At 46.4% G+C, this 18,585-nt stretch overlaps 1 protein-coding gene across 4 annotated transcripts in view; it reads left to right on the forward strand.

The window, feature by feature from the left end:
* Positions 1–16,735, forward strand: part of LOC138521050 (mitochondrial glutamate carrier 1-like) — a 161,521-nt gene extending 144,786 nt beyond the window's left edge. For all 4 annotated transcript variants that reach the window (XM_069633567.1, XM_069633568.1, XM_069633569.1 and 1 more), the window contains exon 9: positions 12,276–16,735. In XM_069633567.1, coding sequence (XP_069489668.1) covers positions 12,276–12,435 — 160 coding nt within the window. In that variant the 3' untranslated portion in view covers positions 12,436–16,735. The remainder of the gene's footprint in view (positions 1–12,275) is intronic.
* The last annotated feature ends 1,850 nt before the right edge of the window (positions 16,736–18,585 follow it).

An 18,585-nucleotide genomic window follows, 5' to 3' on the forward strand; every position in this document is an offset into this window, starting at 1 on the left:
TCCTCAAGTGGGCGGGACAAAGACTGATATGTAAATGAATATTCCTCCTTTGTGAAAGGTACAGTGAGCTAAAACATGTGACTGTGGACTCGGAGTGGGTACATTCCCACAGAACAGGTTATGATGCTGTGTTCTTTCTTGCAGAGGGGCGACCTCAACTCTTTTTGAAAATATAAACTTTGTTTAGGATGATACAATTGTTTTTTTTTCTCCTGCTTATTAAGCTAATTCCATGGGATTCAAAGTCATCTGCATCTCCAGGGAGGGCATCCTTTCCTTCAAATTTTGCACTCCCCTTTAGAAGTAAAACATCTGCAGGCATCAGTCTTTAGTTATTCAGTTTAAGGGTAAAAAAAATGGCTCACACTGACAGCGCAGAAAAGTTAGCAAGCTGACCGACCCTCGCTTGGTGTTGACAGTGTTTAGTGAAGAACCATTTTACAGGCCAAGGCTCTCAGAAGTTGAAAGACAGTTTGAGGACTCTGCTTCACAACATTGGTGGCATGTCCACAGTCTGTGATGGGGTGCTGATCTGGCAGGCTTTATGGAAAAGCTAGCCATCAGTCAGGTCAGCCAGCTCAGTGTAAACACTGTAGGCATCGAACATACTCTTGGTATGGCTTTCATATATAGCACTAATCCCACAGGGTGGCTGCCAAATTGGCCATGCAAAGCAGGGGGATTTTGCTTCCGAAATCTCGCATGGGCCATTATGAACGCAGGCTGGGGGTACTGCAGGCCTGAATGTGTGCGTGGGTGCTCCTGCACCTCCCTGCACCTCCAGTGACCCAGTAACGGTGACATGGTGGCAGTAGGGACCCACCACGCATGGTCAGGAACCAGGAAGCTCTTACTGCGTTTTGATTCTTGTCACGTGCTGGCCAGCAGCCGAATGTCCATCATGATACGTAATTAGAAGCAGGCGGCTTCTGAAGTCCGGAGGCGGGGCTGCAGGTAAGTAAAACAAAAAAAGTCTATATTCCTGCATGTATGTGTGTATGCATGCATGCAATAGTGTGTGTCCGAAAGTGGGTGTCTGGATGAGATAGAATGTATCCTGTGTGTGTATGCATGCAAATGAGAGAGTGTAATATGGTATTTGAGCGTGCATGTGAGAATATATGGTGGTTGTATGTGTTTTCGCGAAAGGGTATGCTGTGTGGATGCGCGAGGGAATTTGGATGTGTGCGCTGGGCCCCTGATTGGTGGGGAACGAGTCCACCCTGCAAGGGCATGTTGTCCTGCTTTCGCTTGGCATTTTACTGGCGGCAGTGGCAACATGATGAGTGTTCTTGCATTTGGAGCTGCAGTGTTAGAGTGTTGTACAGGTTATACTAACCACAGTCCTCTGAGAGATATGCAAATGTGTTGATGCAGGGGTCGCTTAATTGCATTGATCTGCCAAAAGGGATTGGGGGAAAAAAAAAACTTAGAACTAAACAAACAAAGTGAAGAAGTAAAGGATCATATCCAAATGTATTATTGTAAAAACTGGTAAAATACAGTTAAATCAAGAAATAAAATTAAAAAAATATAATAATTGATCTCATTAACCTTTGTAACATTTGCATTCCATCAATCTATCCTGTGAATTTAAGTGAGTGCATGATATTCAAAACTGTCAACACTGCCCCCGCCCCCCACCCCGGTCCGCCCCACACACACACTTTCAAGGTGCAGACAAGTACCCAGCACCTTCTCGCCCTCTGTATGCTGCTGAGTATACAGTAATTAAATATGTATTCCAGCAGAGGGAGGGAGCGCGAAGCCACTGTGCAAGTCATGCTGCACCTAACTGCCCCTCTCTTTGTTAGGGATGTTAGGCGTCTGCTGTTAAATGCTGTAGTGGTTATTATAGTATTGTGCTTAAAATATGCACCGCTTTTATCCAATCAGCTTTGCATTGTCAGGATTCTCTCCAAGACAACAAGGCATGACTGACAAGTGAAATCTGAGCGCACAGTGAAGTGCTGAGCTGGAATTCGCATGAGGGGACGAGGGGGAGAGAACAGCTGCTGAGTTCAATAAGCTCGCAGGTTGAGAGCATGTCTACTTTTAGAAAGCTCAGCACTGACCGTGGATACATGGGCTGAACTTCTGTATTAAGTAAACAGAAAGACATGTTGACAGTAATTCCAAAAAAGCCTGTACAGAGACTCCGCCTATGCACAGGGCTTCTTCCCAGGAGAAGTGCATGGTTTGTCTCCGGAGCAGTCTGACAGATTCAACTACATATACACGTTCTTCATCATTTTGAGCTATGTCGAAATTAATTATAATGTTGGCCCATTTACAAGCAACATATAGAAAAACAAAGATGTATTATAAACTGAGCAAATGTATCCCTCCTCTAGTCTTCTGTTTCTGATACTCTTGATGTTCTTGCCCCTGTCATGAAGATACACCTGAAGTCCAAAGCCAAATGTAATTCTTGGTATGACTCTGACCTAGCTACACTTAAACGTAAGTGTAGGGCGGCTGAGAGGAAATGGAGGGCTTCCTGTTCATTCTCTGGCAAACTGGCGTGTCGCCTGCTCCAAAGGCAATACCGACTCTCTGTCCACAACAAGAAGAGAGTCCACATTCAAGCCAGTGGCTTGGCGCCATCTAACAACTTGGCCGAACTCTTTAAAATCTACAAGGAGCTGGCCAACCGTGCTGCAGTCTCTACCCCTCCTGTTGCCACCCAGTCTCTTTACAATGCCCTTGGCTCTCACTTTATCTAAAAAACCCAGGACATCCTGTTCACCCTCTCCTCTCCTTCCCCTCCTCCCCCCGTCCATCTGTGCTCACTGACCCTCCCTCAGCCCCCCCTTTCTCATCCTTTCCTCTTTCGTCTTTTCTCCCCTGATGAGGTTGCTAGACAAGTCTGATCTATGAAAGCCTTGTCAAAACAGGTTCATCGCTGTTCCTCTAAAACCATTAAGGACCACATTGACATCCTTGCCGAATTTTGCAACCACTCCTTTGCCTCTGGATATTTCCCCTCCGCTCTGAAGCACTCCTTATTGCATCCTCTTCTCAAGAAACCCACAGCTGATCCTTCCTGTCCAGCTAACTATCGCCCAATTTCCATTACTCCCTTTCTGGGCAAACTCCTGGAAAAGCTGGCCATCTCCCAGCTTAACCTTCACTCCCACTATGTTGGCTGTCTCCATGATCACCAATCTGGCTTCAGAGCTGCCAGAAGCGCGGAAACTGTTCTCCTGAACATCCGTGAAGGCCTTCTCTCCAACCTTGACTCTACCATTCCGTCTGTCCTCATCCTACTCAATCTCTCTTGTGCCTTCGACGCGGTCAACCGCACCATCCTGCTCAACCGTTGTTAAGACGGATTTCTGAACTCTGTCCTGGAGGCGCAGAGGTTCAGAAGGCCAAGCTAATTACTTGGAACAGGGTAACCTCTGGACAAGCCAGACCAATCAGGGTAGCGATCGCGGCAGTCAAGACTATGTCTCAAGAGGGGTGAGGGTGACTGAAAGCCCGCAATGAGCACATAAAGCAAGGACACTTACAAATTACTCCAAACAGGTGTTATATTAAAAATATATACACATTTATTCCAAGGCCTTTGCAACAATGACCGTAGCGGGAAATCACAATAAAACTCTAGTAAACCAACACATACCAAACCAATACAATATATATACAAACACAAACGAGTCTAAAGAGTTAGACGCACGAAATGTGTAGTCCACCTAGAAGGGGAGGAAAACAGGCAGTGCGAAATAATGATTAGACCCAGTCCGCCTTCAGAGGCACCTACCTAGAAGGAAGTCCAAGCCCTACGAAGAGTGGAGCCTTGTGCTCAAAAGTACCTGCATACGCTGGTGCCAACGGGCAAAAAGGGGAGTCTCTTCGAGGGAATCAGGCAGTTCAGTTCAGTGCACAAAAGAAGAAGAACAGAGTTCCGCGACTCAAGCGCAGCCTCCACTGTGGGCAGAAGCAGAGCGCGAGTACGGAAAGGCATGCTGTTGGACACAGCGGGGAAAAGCTATAGGCTCCTGCAGGAGGGCGACCAGTTCCTAGCTATGCTACTCACCAGTCCCCGATGCAAGCAGACCCAGGCTTCTCCGCGTCTGTTTCAGAGCTGGCAGGTTCAGGGGAGCAGGGGACGTCTCGTCATCATGTAGATTCTGCAGCCGCAGAGTTGAGTTGAGGGCGTCCCAAACGCAGTGAACCCGCACAGTTTGTTACCACAGCAGGGCAACGGAATGGCCGTGTGTATCTCAGCCAAATGTACACTACACACTTCAGACCTGGGAATGCCAAGTGTATGAATCGTGTGAGAGTGACAAGGACTGGATATACAACACAACCTGACGGCGGTTACAGAGCAAGACTCCTGGGTAGGCTGGTCAGTCTGCTGGATGGCCCAGAGACACTTCCGAAGGCTTACATGCAGGAGATGGTGAAGATGCCGAGAATAGCTGTGCCCGCTATTCCAAGGGTCGAAGTACCAGTACAGGCCTTCTGCTTCGATCAGAGGTAGAAAGGGTTTCACGAGGCGACAGCAGTGCAGAGGAGCAGTCCTTCAGCGGGTCACCAACGATTCCTCGGTTCAGCCTAGTGGTTGCAGGATACTTGGCTCCTGTATTCCTTTGTTCGTGAGAACTCAGGAGATCGACATGGTAGTGGCGTTTCCAGCCCCCTCTTATCCACGGTTCCCTTTGCGCCAAAACGGAGGGCACCTAATGGGAGATCCGCTCATCAAACACTCACACCATACGTGGACCTATCACGGACCACGGTGGTCCCAGGCATTCACACCACACTAGACTCTCTGGCACCCAGGATGTGTATTGGGACCAGACATCCCAGCCCACATCCTGGAGGCACACACAAGGCCTGTAGAAGCCAGCAAAAGCATCTGTGTTTCACGGGAAAGTACATGCCCAAATAAGGAAGGCCCCGGGTCGGCTCAACCTGGGGAAGGTGAAGGGTGCAAGACGGTCAGCGGACAGGACAAAGGAGCCTCGTGGTCTGGCCATTTTGGGAGCCAGGCCACCATTTTGGGCTAAGCACGAGAAACGTGCTGAAAATGCCAAAAGGAGCTCAAAAACACAAGAAACGATCGCTGCCACCATTCCCGTCCGTGATTCACTTGCACCAATCATTTACACTCCAAACAGAGTATCTAGGGCCTGTAGAAGACTAGTGACCCAAGAGAGCAGTAACTTAGCTTACAGTGCCCTCTTGTGTCATGTTGCACGAAAGCTGTAACATGATAAAGAAACTACGGAAAACAGCGTTTCCCGGTACTGACTGTCTTAAGGGCATGTCAGTTTCGCCGTAAGAATGGAGCGAAAGCCCAGAGGAGTGCAGCAGAAGGCTGCACTTCTCTGGCAAAGTCTAGAACATGGTGAAAACAACAGTAAAAAGTTTAGGGGTTGCCACATGGAAGGAAAATTACCCACATCTTTCCTAACAACCGTCTCCATGATAACCTGGGTATCACTGATCAGGCCCTGGCATGGCTGACCTCTTATCTCTCGGATCGACCCTCCCAGGTCCAACTTGGGTCCTTCCTATCATCTATCTTCCTCTCTACCTGTGGTGTTCCCCAGGGGTCTAACCTCTCGCCCTGGCTTTTTGACCAATACCTGGCAAATCCGGCCCACTGCATTGCCTTCTTCTGCTCAAATTTCCAGTGCTATGCTGATGACACTCAACTCATTTTCAGGCTGCCTTCGGCCACCTCCTCTCACTCACTCATCTCTGATTGCCTAACTGCCATTCATGATTTGTGTGCCACCAATGATCTTTGTCGAACGCCAGTAAGACAGAGATCCTCCTCATCGGTACACCTTCACCATCTTTCCCCTCACTCTCCGACCGTCTTCCGTTGGCCCTCATCCTACCCCCACCTGCGAGGCTAAGAACCTTGGGGTCATCTTTGACTCCACACTTTCCTTCTCCGCCCACATCTCTGAGGTCTCTAAAAAGTCAAACTTCTTAGAACACCTCCTCAGAGGTACTCTGCCCTTCCTCTCCTTCCCCCAGAACCTCACTGTCTCCCAAACTCTGGTTCTCTCTAGGTTGGACTATTGTAACAGTCTTTTTCTAAATCTACCTGCCTCTACTCTCCACCCTCTGCAACTAATTCAGAACAGGACAGCAAGACTTATCCTTGGCCTCAAGCCCTGGGATAATATCTCTCCAGCTCTGAAATCACTCCATTGGCTCCCAGTGGATGCAAGGACTGAATTCAAAACCCTCTGTATTGTCCAAAAGGCTTTCTAGGGCCTGGGTCCAAAATACCTTCAGCTATCCCTCCGCAAATATCTCCCTTCTTGAGCCCTTCCCTCCTCTACCTCTAACTCCCTCAGGGCCAGCCGTTTTTCAAAGAAACGAGATGGGGGTAGATCACTGTCTGCAGCTGGGGCCTCCCTCTTGAACAGCCTCCCTGCCATTTTAAAACTCAAGGAGAACCATCTCCGGTTCCAGAAGCACCTCAAGACCATCCTCTTTGCTTCTGCCTTCGCTCCCACTCTCCCCTGCTGATTTGCTCTCTCTTGGCACTGTACACCTGGCCACCCTCTGTCCTCTGGGCCCAGGTACCTGCTCACGCTGCCACCCTCCCACACTGCCTTTGGGCCACCCCTTGCACTGGGGTCTGTATCTGTACCCATACATTCCCCCCTTTGTTCTTCCTGCATTTATCAGACTTACCCTGTCTGCTGCCTTAAACCTAGCACTTGCCACTTGCTGGCTGCACTACCACTGTTGCCTCTTATTTATTTATTTTATTATTATTTATTCTGTTTCTCCTTTGCTACGCACTTTCCACTTCTCCCCCTTCCATCCCCTTTTCTCCTACCTCTCTCCCATGCACTTGCACGTTCTCAATGTCACTGGGCCTAGTAAGATTGTTGTTTTTACTTATTTGTTTTTTTGGTTCTCCCCTGTTTCCCCTCCCTTGCCTTGTCGCGCTCTGAAACACCTGTGTATGAGCACAATATAAATAAAATATCAATTCAATTCAATTCAATTCCATTCATAACTAGCAACAGAGTGAGTGACAACTATAGCGTGTTCACTTTTTTATGTGTTTACACCTTTGGGGATTACCGTTAATATTTCTTTGTATGTACACAAACACAGCGCCACCTATGAACCATCATTGGAAGTTCATGTCTACGGCAGACCCACATAGCAATGTATGATGGGTTTGCAAATTATCTGCGTTGAGCAACAAAGTAAGATTTTCAGTTAATTTGACTACCCAGGATGCATTGCGTGTGGCTTAGGTCTGGAGTTTCACTTCCAGTCATTCCCACTAGATGGCACAAAGTTGTGTTCAGCGTATCCGCTGAACTGGTCTGGTTCGCTCTTGCATTACTAGCAGGTTTGTTGGGCATGCTTTTTAACTAAATCCACCATAATATTGATGGTGCTTTGTATCAAAAGTGGGGCATTTTTTTTAAATGACTTCAAAAGACTGAGCAAGCAAAATGCAACAGGGGTTTTATTGTAGTATATTTGGGGTACTCCCAAATGTTAAGTGAACATGTAGTCCGCGGCCAACAACAAGAATTGAATGTGCACGTGCCGCAATATGGCATGTTCGGTTTGCACCAAAATCACTCAATTATCAAGGTTGAACACATGATCCCATTGAAAACATATTAACAGCTTTGGGCAGGGACATCCTCACAAGGGAATGAGATGGTTGACAAAAATATCTAAATATTGAAATGAAAGACTGCCATACCAAAGGAAATCGAAGAGCCATTCAACTTTATCAGCTTTGTTGAACAAGGCCCCTTTAGCCTTTATTAGAGTGAATAGGTAGTTTGCAAAATGACAAAACCGCACCAGGTGTTTCCCCACATGACCATTTCCTGTTTGCACCCTGGAGAGAGTCGCCATCCAATCAGGTATCCCAGAACGTGGAAATTAATCCCCAGTACTGTCTGCGTTCCTCTGTTGCCTGTTAGCACCACTAACCATCCACCATTTTGTATTATGCCACTAGCTCTGCTTTCTCCCCTGCCCTTGATTACGCCCTATCCCATGAATACACTCCCCACAACCTATCCCACTTTCCTACCTCCAGGTACCTCCTACACCGGCTCTGCTTCCAGTCTACCCATGAATCAATAAATGGCTTTCACTATGCATTAAGTTCACCATGGAATACTCTAAGAGCATACAAGATGCAACCATCTTGGCTGGCAGAAAATGCCATCTAGAAACGGCTGTATACAAGAAACCCACTAAAAGGAATAAATACCTGCACAGAGCAAGTTTCCAGCCAAGCCACACAAAATAATTGATTATCTACAGCCAGGCCATCCAATATCAACACAAATGCTCCAACAGGAAAACAAAGGACAGCCAACTTGCCACTCGTCCTTCCTTCTTGCAAAAAGGTCACTCGGCCAGACAAATTGACAGGGAATTTGACCATGCTTTGAAAATACCCAAAGGCAACCCACTACAATACAAAGACACAAGAGAGACATAATCAATACATTTGGTTGTCACCTACCACCCGGCAGTAACCCAAATTGATAGGATTGTTAAGGAAGCACAATCAATTTTTAGCAGGGATGATGAACTGAGAGACATCGTCAAAGAAGCTCCCCGTATTGCATAGAAGCAACTGAGAAACCTAGCAGTCTTTGATCAGGGTTACATTTCCACTTAATCAAGATCAAGAAAGACATGAACGTTCCCTTGCAACATCAGGAGATGAAAAACATACCAACACATCTGCACCAGATCTGCCAGTACAACTGAAAAATACAGATACAAGGGACACCCAACTGCAGACCATCCAATGTTGTATACTTCAACCAATGAAAAAAAATGCATTTGAGGGAATTATGTGGGTGAGACCTGTAGAAAGCTGCATGAAAGGATGAACCTACATAGATACACCATCTCAAACGACAAAACAGAAAGACCAGTGGGTCGACACTTCACACAGGATGGGCATTCATTGTAGGGTCTTTCGGGGATGGTTTTTAAGGGTGGCGTCTCAAATACCACACACAGAAGTACATGAAAGCTGAAGTCCCTGAATATGCTTAACCTGTAAAATGTTGGTTTTATGACAAACAATCGACCAAGTGTGAGCCTAGGTCCAGCAATACAATCACTTCAACAAAGTCAGAAGATGTCCCTCCAGTACCATGTCTCATCAACAGCTGTTCAGGACCCCTAATGTGTGAGGTGCACAGGATACCAATGATGGAAATCTTGGGTGTCTAAACTCAAATGGGTGGCACCCATTGCCAAACACGAGACACACTGAGATAATAGTGAACACTGCGTCATTCAGAATTGGGCAACATATTTAGCATGTGCCACACTGTGTGTAAGCAAGGACATCATTGTGAAACATGAGGCATATTGAGGTAACATTAGAGACTGTGGCCCTCATTACGACCCAGGCGGTAAGGGGTTTACGCCGGCGTAAACATCGCCGACCCTTAACGCCTGAGTACGAGTTCCCTTAGCGCCATGGCGGATTTAACACCTGCTTTTTAGCAGGTGTTAAAATCCATGGCGCTAAGGGACCTTGTTGTTAATTACGCCACCGTAATTTACGGTGGCGTAATTAACGCCTTCCCCACTCCCATTATGCCCTATGGGGCAAAAATGGGAATGGGGAAGGGTAAATGGGGATTGGGGACTTACCGCCCCGCCAAGGTCGGAATGGGGCGGTAAGTCCGCCAACCACCATGGCGGAATTGCACCCTTAGCCGCATGGACCATGGTGCTAATAGCACCATGGTTCTCCGCCAAGGTCGTAATGAGGGCCTGTAACAGTTATATATTGAGAGCAGGAAAGCTACAATGTCGGGGAACTCCACTAAGACTGCAAAACCAATTATTAGACTCTCAATTAGGAAAATGCAATGCAGACCTTTTTTTCCCAATCGTGTGTTTTCAAGCCTCACACTTCAATTCCCCTTTTAAAATAACAGCAGCAGTTTTCGGAAACCTGTGGGGCCACCGTAAGCATCCCTGGGCCTAAATTAACAGTAGCATTCTTCTCTCTCTTTATTTGTTAACTGCAACTCTCACAATGTGCACTGTTTCCAAACCATTATGTGTGCCCTATTTCCAAGACATGATATGGCCTTTTAGATAATAAAGCAATTCCAGCCCCACATTCCATTCATTCAGTTCCTCCATCCAATGAAATTGTCTTTTTTGTTTTTGTTTTGAGAATGATCTTTGCTGTGGCTTTCCATTGCAAACCATGGCACTCTGCATATTCTGGTGAAGAGGTCTGTGCAACTTTGTGAGCTAATGTTTTGTTCCATCTCGGCATAGATTTTTCAGTTAACCCATACTAATATACAAAATTATTAATATGTTTATATGCATTGTCTGGTGATTGCAAAGCCAACCACTTGCAAACACTAGTGACACAGGACTGAGCCTAAAAGGTGAAATATCATGCCCGCTGGAGGAAATCCTTTCAAAAGTGAAACCTTCCTAATAATAATGAATTCCATCAACAATTACACTCTGTGTAATCGTCCTTCTCAATCAGCTTACTCATAGTTTATGCTTTGTAACCTCAAACAGCATTTTGGGTCACTCTTCTTTGACATATCTCCATTCTGTCATTGTCCTTTTGCAGGTGTGCACCTAGAGTTAAAAATCAGGCTCCAGGGAAGTCTGCATCAGTCTGCATGTGGAAAACAGTGATACTTAAGGGATTTTTCAATTCATGGGAAGAAGGAAAAGCATCGGCAGAATTAGGTTTTAATGTGCACATCAATACTGCTTTACATGTAACACTGTTATATCACCTGTATTACAAGGGCTGTCATAGTTGGTTTTGCCACTAAAGTAGACTAAAAGACAATATAGTATGAATTCATTCTGTCGACTACAGAATGCGCCACTCAACAATCCTCTTAGAGCTTGGATCTGCAACCTTTTGCACTCCAGGTGTTTTTTACTACAACTCCCATCATCCCTAGACATCATAGTCAACTGTGTGGGATCATGGGATTCATAGGCCCTCATTAGGACCCAGGCGTTAAGGGGTTTACGGCGACGTAAATAGAGCCGACCCTTAACGCCTGATTACAAGGTCCCTTTGCAGGATTGTGATTTTAACGCCTGCTTTTTGCAGGCGTTAAAACCCATGCCGCAAAGGGACCTTGGTGCTAATTACGGCACCGTAATTTACGGTGCCGTAATTAGCGCCTTTCCCCATTCCCATTATGCCCTATGGGGCAAAAATGGGAATGGGGAAGGGGCCATTGGTGAATGGGGAATTACCGCCCCACTCACCTTGGAATGGGGCGGTAATTCCGCCATCCACCATGCCGGAATCCTGACCTTAGCGGCATTGACCATGGTGCTATTAGCACCATGGTCCTCCGCCAAGGTCGTAATGAGGGCCATAGTCTAAAACATCTATAGAGTCACAGGTTGCAGACCCCTGGCAGTGAGAGAGGTGCAGAAACAAAATGTGGCCTTATCATCTTAGAATGCTAGTGCTTAAACCGCTTAACCACGGTCCAAACAAATATAACAGAGGGCCTCATTACGACCCAGGCGGTAAGTTACCGCCTGGGCCGTGACTTTACCACCATGGCGTAAACTACGTTTACGCCATGGTGGTTGGCGGACTTACCGCCCCATTCCGACCTTGGCGGGGCGGTAAGTCCCCAATCCCCATTTACCCTTCCCCATTCCCATTTTTGCCCCATAGGGCATAATGGGAGTGGGGAAGGCGTTAATTACTCCACCGTAAATTACGGTGGCGTAATTAACTCCATGGTCCCTTAGCGCCATGGATTTTAACACCTGCTAAAAGCAGGTGTTAAGTCCGCCATGGCGCTAAGGGACCTCGTACTCAGGCGGTAAGGGTCGGCGCTGTTTACGCCGCCGTAAAACCCTTACCGCCTGAGTCGTAATGAGGCCCAGAGTGTGTCTGCAATTAAAGCAGGAGCCACTAAGATGTGGGCTTCGAAGTACTGCAACTGGTAGCTCTTTTGAAGGAACTGGTGGACTTCGGTCTTCACAGTCAAGCAGTTAAAGGTGGCTGTCTAGTCAGTAATAACAAACGTGATATCTTGAAACAAAGGAAGGTTCTGGAAATTAGTATTAATGAGTGGCGGTATGGGTGATAGGAAATGTTGGCATCTCTTTCCACTAGGAAGACATTTATACCCATGCCCCCTCTGTTGTATTTGGAATTATTAAGGAAAGAGGCTCTGTGCTTTGATGAAATTGTAAAATGTGATTAGACTTTTAGGGGTCTTTTGACCGCATTACTTTTTTTCCTTTCTCATTAGGAGCATTTGGCTGAAGGAAGGACCATCTGCATTCCTGAAGGGGGCTGGTTGCCGAGCATTACTCATCGCACCATTGTTTGGCATCGCCCAAGTGGTTTACTTTCTTGGCATTGGAGAAGCCGTCGTTGAGTTTGCCCAGTACAGCAGATTGTCCCCATAGATGTCCTATCGCCTGGACTGAAATGCAAGACACGCCAACCCAAAATATAACCTCTTAAGTGGAACCAAGAACTTGAATTGTGTATGGTTTACATTTCTGAGCTGTTCGAAATGTGAGGGTTGTGGCCTGCCTTCGCCTTTTCCACTGCAGTCCTTATTCAGTCTTATCCGTTTGCACCACACTGGCTGTTGTGTTGCTGATGAAGACGTAGGCCACCATCTTGGCCAAAGCCAGCCAAAAACATGTCAGATGCACCGCTTCACTGCAAGTGATTGTCCAACATGCATAACCAGCAATGGAAGGTTCATGCTAAATGAAAGGGTTAACAGTAACATTGAGCAACCTCAGAGCTGATAAACACATACAATTAAGAGTCACACATGAAAAGAGGTAAATCAGCCAAGACAGATGTCATTCCAGAGAAAAAGGCAAAGATTAAAACCAGTGTTGGAAAACACAAATGTTTAGAATGTCTCCAGAAACAAATGTCTTATTTTACACCTGAATGGTTCACCGGTAGTGCAATATATAGGTGGGTGTTCTGGGATGTTCTTAACCTGTTTGCTGCCAAGGCAACATAATCTGGGGCACCTCTGACCATATGATTTGTGTAATTCCTTATGAAGTGCACAGGTGTTGAGGTTAGGGGACAACAGTTTTTGGGGCCAAAATGAGCACATCTTGACCCCATCTTTAGAATGCAACGATGATCCCTGCATCAGAGCTAGAAATGGGAATGACCCATGTGACATTCTCTGGAAAGCAGTTCCCCACCTCTGCCAAACACCATAAATGCTTTAATTCAATTTAACACATAACTTGCTCAGCTGGCTCGCCTCATTTCCTCCTTCTCCCCCAACTTCCAGTGTTAAGCAGATGACACACAACTCTTTTTCACACTTCCTGCAGATGCTCTTGCATCTTCCATCATCCCGGACTGCCTATCTGTCATTCAGTCTTTGTGCACATCCAACGATCTCTGCCTCCATGCCAGCAAGACTAAGTTCCTTCTAATTGGTTCCTGTGCTCCCACTTTCTTCCCCTCACTCTGCCCATCCGCCAGAAACCTTGGTGTCATCTTCAACTCCTCTCTTTCGTTCCTCCCTCACATTCAAGACATTGCCAAGAAGTCCAACTTTCAACTCTTCCTTCTCCAAGGAATTTGCCCTTTTCTCACTTTCCCCCAGAAGCTCAATATTACCAGAGCTCTGGTTCTCTCTAGGCTAAACTACTGCAATAGCCTTCTCTTTAATCTACCCTCTTCCTCTCTATGACCCTCCAGCTAATCCGGAATAGGTCAGCAAGACTTATCCTTGGCCTCTAGACCAGGGACTGCATCTCTCCTGCCCTAAAATCGCTCCACTGGCTCCCTGGTGCTGCAAGGATCAAGTTCACATCCCTCTGCATCATCCACAAGGCTGTCTGGGGCCAAGGACCATGCTATCTGCAACTTTCTCTTACTAAATACTCTCCCTCTGGACCTCTACGTTCCTCTAGTACCAACACCCTGTGTGCCAAGTGTTTTGCTAAAGAGAGGGCTGTTGGCCAATTTCTTTCCTCAGCAGGCTCCCTCCTATGGAACAGCCGCCCCCTTCCTCTTCATCTTGGGATGGACTTCCTCAAATTTCTGGAAGCTCCTCAAGACTTTCCTTTTCAGCACCTCCCCCCTTCTTCCCTCCTCTGCTAATCTCACATTCTCTATGATTGGTGACCAGGGCCCTTATGTGTCCTTTGAGGCCCTGGCCTCCCACACCCAATCACCTTCAGCCTCCGCCCACACACAGCACTTGCCTTGCCACTTACCGGCCTTCACCACTGTAGGCCTGCATTTAACCATTCTCTTTTTATTTTTACAGATGAAAGTTCCCTAGCACTTCCTACTCTGGGCACTTACATCTGCTGCTCAGCACAAGCACAGGCACCCCAGCACTTACCCCCCTCTCCCTCTTCCCCTCTCCTCTCTCTGCACTTGCATGCTCTGAATGCTCACAAAGCCTAGCAGGTTTGTCTTTATCTTACAGTGTATTCATTATTTTCTATCCCATGTTCCCCCCCTATTGCCCTGTGGGCGTTTTGAAACGCAGATCATTTGTTGTATTAGTGCCTAACAAATGCCCAATAAATAAATAAATAAATATACACATTCTAAACATTTGGTAGCTTTTCCGAGAGGGACATTGTTATGACATGAACTAATGATGACATTCGACATACAAATGCAAAATAATGCATTTAGTGCCGGAGAATTAATGCATACCCTTCCAGCGTCATGTGGTGCAGCACGTCTATTCATAATCAGCAAGCATTTCAGGAAGTAGCAGCATTTTATTTAGACATTATGGGCTCAATTCATACATTTGTTGCACGGTTTAAAGTGACTTTGCACTGCTGAAAAGTGACTTTACACTGCCAACACAAACCCTGATTCATGGAACTGGGCAAAATGTATTTTTGCAGTGCAAAGTTAGTGCAAAGATATTTTTACAGTACAAAATGGACTTTGCACTGACTTTGCACAGTTCCATCAAGCAAGGTTTGTGTCGGCAGTGCAAAGTCACTTTTTAGCAGTGCAAAGTCACTTTAAACCATGCAAAAAATTCCATGAATCAAGGCCATAGTCTAAATGGTGAGCTGGCTGCAAATAGTTGGTTGGGTTAACATGTGTTCAGCTGTATTGAAAACTGAGGTATTTCCATTCTAGAAATGCAGATATGTGAGCAGCCATTTTGGAAGGAACATGCAAAGCCATATGTGGTATTAAAACAGTGTCACAAAATATTAATCTGCAGGAACAATAGTAAAACATGTCTATGGGCCAAATCTGTGTGCTGTTTTTTACTTGGAGGTTTTGACAGCAGTGCCAAAGAATTAGGAACTCTGACATATATATTGGCATTTTTAGTTACTACTACACCACAATAACAAACAAACCACACAGATCCTTACACAACAGCATACAATGGAGACAGACCGTATGCCACCCAAAAAGCTCAGTGAATGGTGTTGACCGAACTGATGCTGCCAACAGGACATCACAGCTCCCTTGCTCCTTCTCCAAACTTTACCCTACTAACGTACCCCAACCTACCCCCCTTTCTTCCAGATCCGCCAGAGCACCACGGGCCACTACGGTGGTGATAGTGCGTGGTATAACTATCCTTTAACATTAACATTAACATAACTACTAGCATGCTTATTTTAAATGAGCAGTTAAATCCAGCAGAACGGGTCACCTCCACATCTATGATCCGTTCTCCTGGATAGTATTTTTTTCACGGCTAGAATTGGAGGAGTCAGGTAAAAGGAAGCTTCCAAGGTTCTCTTGCCTTTTGCCGCCCCAGCTGGAAAGTTCACCTAGATCCCCACCTTGGCATGCACGTTCAAACATGGTTGCAGCTATTGCAATGAATCCCTATGGATTCTGCATTGCAGCTATAGCAATGAATCCCTATGGATTCTGCGTTGCAGCTATTGCAATGAATCCCTATGGATTCTTCCCGCTTTGTGGCAGCTCATTCAACAGTTTCTTATTGATTTTCTTATAAAGGATCTTATCAGAAAATTATCAGATCTTACATAAATCCCACTTCAAACAAATAAGATTTTGAAAGAATTCAATAACTATATGGGTGTCATATAAATTCTCATAAAGTTTGTCTTATTGTTGTTCACAAAATCCCACTGGTTTCTCACGAGGTTATTATAAACTACTCTTAAGAATCTTTTAAGTCATACTGTAATAGGTGTAAACAGTAGGCAATAAGCTGGCAAGCATGAATAGGCAGTCAAACCTTGCAAGTCATCAACATTAGGAGTAGCCGAGAGCTGTCAGTTTCCCTAAAAGAGCAGGACCTCACATGATGTAGATTTCCTGTTCTGTCAACGAAATCCATTCTAATAATGTATGGATCAAGCAAAACACATGTCTGGCTAGTCTCTCTGTGTTTTAGTGTTTCCTGTCCATTGGCACCAGGTTCAAAATGACCCCATACAAGTAAAGGGATCTATGCCCCCCCCCCACACCCTTACCCCCAATTACCTAAGATTGATTGCCAGGCCATTGAGAATCTTCTGTATTCAAACACAAACTTCTTATTAAAGCATAAGGAAGAAAGAAGAAAAAAACAAATCGAAGGCATACCATAGGGGGTAATTTAATTGTAACTGTGATATCCCTTTGAACCTACTTACTGAGTGTACGAGCATTCATGACAGAAAATACACTTTGTTGTAATTTGCTTAAATGCTTGTGTACGTTTTCAAATAAACTTAACTGAAAAGAACACTGGTACATTATAAATTAACAGTGAAACGTGTCTATTTTTGAAATATGTTTGATTTGGTTTAAACTAACCTACAATACCAACTTCAGGAATTAACCGATATTACAGGGCAACAGGGTGGGGACAGGGGATAGTAGCTGTAATTGCAGAGCTGAAATTGTGCTGCAATCCGAGGCCTGTGTGCAGTAGCAAGCCAAGGGACTGTGGAGTGAAGGAGTATCACCCTGGGGTTGAAGCCGGATCGAAGACACCCATGCTGCAGAGGGGTGTGGGTCCCAAGGGTGCCTAAAGTAGTAGTAGAAGGAAGAAAAATCAGGAAGTGGAAGCAGCCTGCAGCGCAGTGTGTATGGAGCCAGTGATTTGTACCCCTCCCCGGAAGTCTTTCAAGGACAGCAACCTTCTCCATATTGCCACTCTCAACTCTCGCTCTGCTGTCAAACACTCCTCTGGCATCTGCTGTCTCCTGGAAGAACTTGACCTCAACGTCCTTGGTCTCACTGAGACATGGTTCACAGCCAGCTCTGACACTCTCCTCCCTGATGGCTACAAGATCCTCTCCATTCCCAGATCCAACCGATCTGGAGGGGGTGTAGCCCTAATCTTCCCCCGAGTGGATCCCTGTCTCTGTCATTCTTATGTGGGCCTACTCTGCCTTGTCTGCAGGCTCTATCTCTCTCCTGGCCATTCTCTTACCTTGGCTACCATCTATCGGCCACCTGGTCAGATCTCCTCCTTCTTCTCTGAGTTGGCGGACCTCTCCTCTTCCCTCCTGGTCTCGACCACTCAACTCCTCCTTCTTGGAGACTTCAATATCCACCTGGATGCTTCCTATCCTTCCTCTGGGCTCTTTCGTGACCTCTGCGACTCTCTCTCACTCTCTATTCTACCCTCTGGCTCAACTAACTCTGCAGCCCAAAGCCAAGTGCAACTCTTGGTACGACTCAGGCCTCATCACCCGCAAACGAGAGTGCAGGGTGGCTGAGAAGAAATGGCGTGCTTCCGGTACATCTTCTGACAAACTGGCCTGCCGCCTGCTCCAAAGGCAATACCGGCTCTCTGTCCGCACCAAGAAGGGAGCTCACATCCAAGCATGCGTCTCTGCAGCATCTAACAACTCGACTGAACTCTTTAAAATCTGCAAGGAACCGGCCAATTCTACTGCAGTCTTTACCTCGCCTGTCCCCTCCAAGGCCCTCTGCATGGCTCTGGCTTCTCATTTCATCTCTAAAACTCAGAACATCCAGTCCTCTCTCTCTTCATCTCTCCCTCCTCCCTCTACTCCCTACTCTTCCTCTGGCCCTTCTTTGGCCACTTCTCATCTCTCCTCCTCTGCCTTTCTCCTGTTCTCCCCTGACAAGGTTTCTCGACAAGTCTGATCTATGAATGTCTCATCAAAACAGGTTCACCACTGTTCCTCCGAAACCATTAAGGACCACATTGACACCCTGGCTCCTTCTCTGGCTGACTTCTGCAACCACTCCTTCGCCACTAGAGGCTTCACTTCCCCCCTGAAGCACTCCCTTGTGAACCCTCTTCTTAAGAAACCCTCTGCCGGCCCGTCCTGCCCGGCTAACTATCACCCAATCTTCAGCACTCCTTTCCTGGGCAAACTCCTGGAAAGGCTGGCCATCTCCCAGCTTAATCTTCACACAGAATCTGTTGGTTGTCTCCATGACCATCAGTCTGGCTTCAGATTTGCCACAAGCACTGAACTGCTCTGCTGAACATCCGTCAAGACCTGCTCTCCAACCTTAATTCCAACACCCCCTGTGTTCTCATCTTACTTGATCTCTCTTCTGCCTTTGACACAGTCAACCACACCATCCTGCTCAACCGTCTCCGATCAGGCCCTGGCTTGGCTGACTTC

This window comes from Ambystoma mexicanum, chromosome 13 (genome assembly GCF_040938575.1).
Source record: "Ambystoma mexicanum isolate Mex_15411 chromosome 13, UKY_AmexF1_1, whole genome shotgun sequence".
NCBI classification, from domain to species: Eukaryota; Metazoa; Chordata; class Amphibia; order Caudata; family Ambystomatidae; genus Ambystoma; species Ambystoma mexicanum.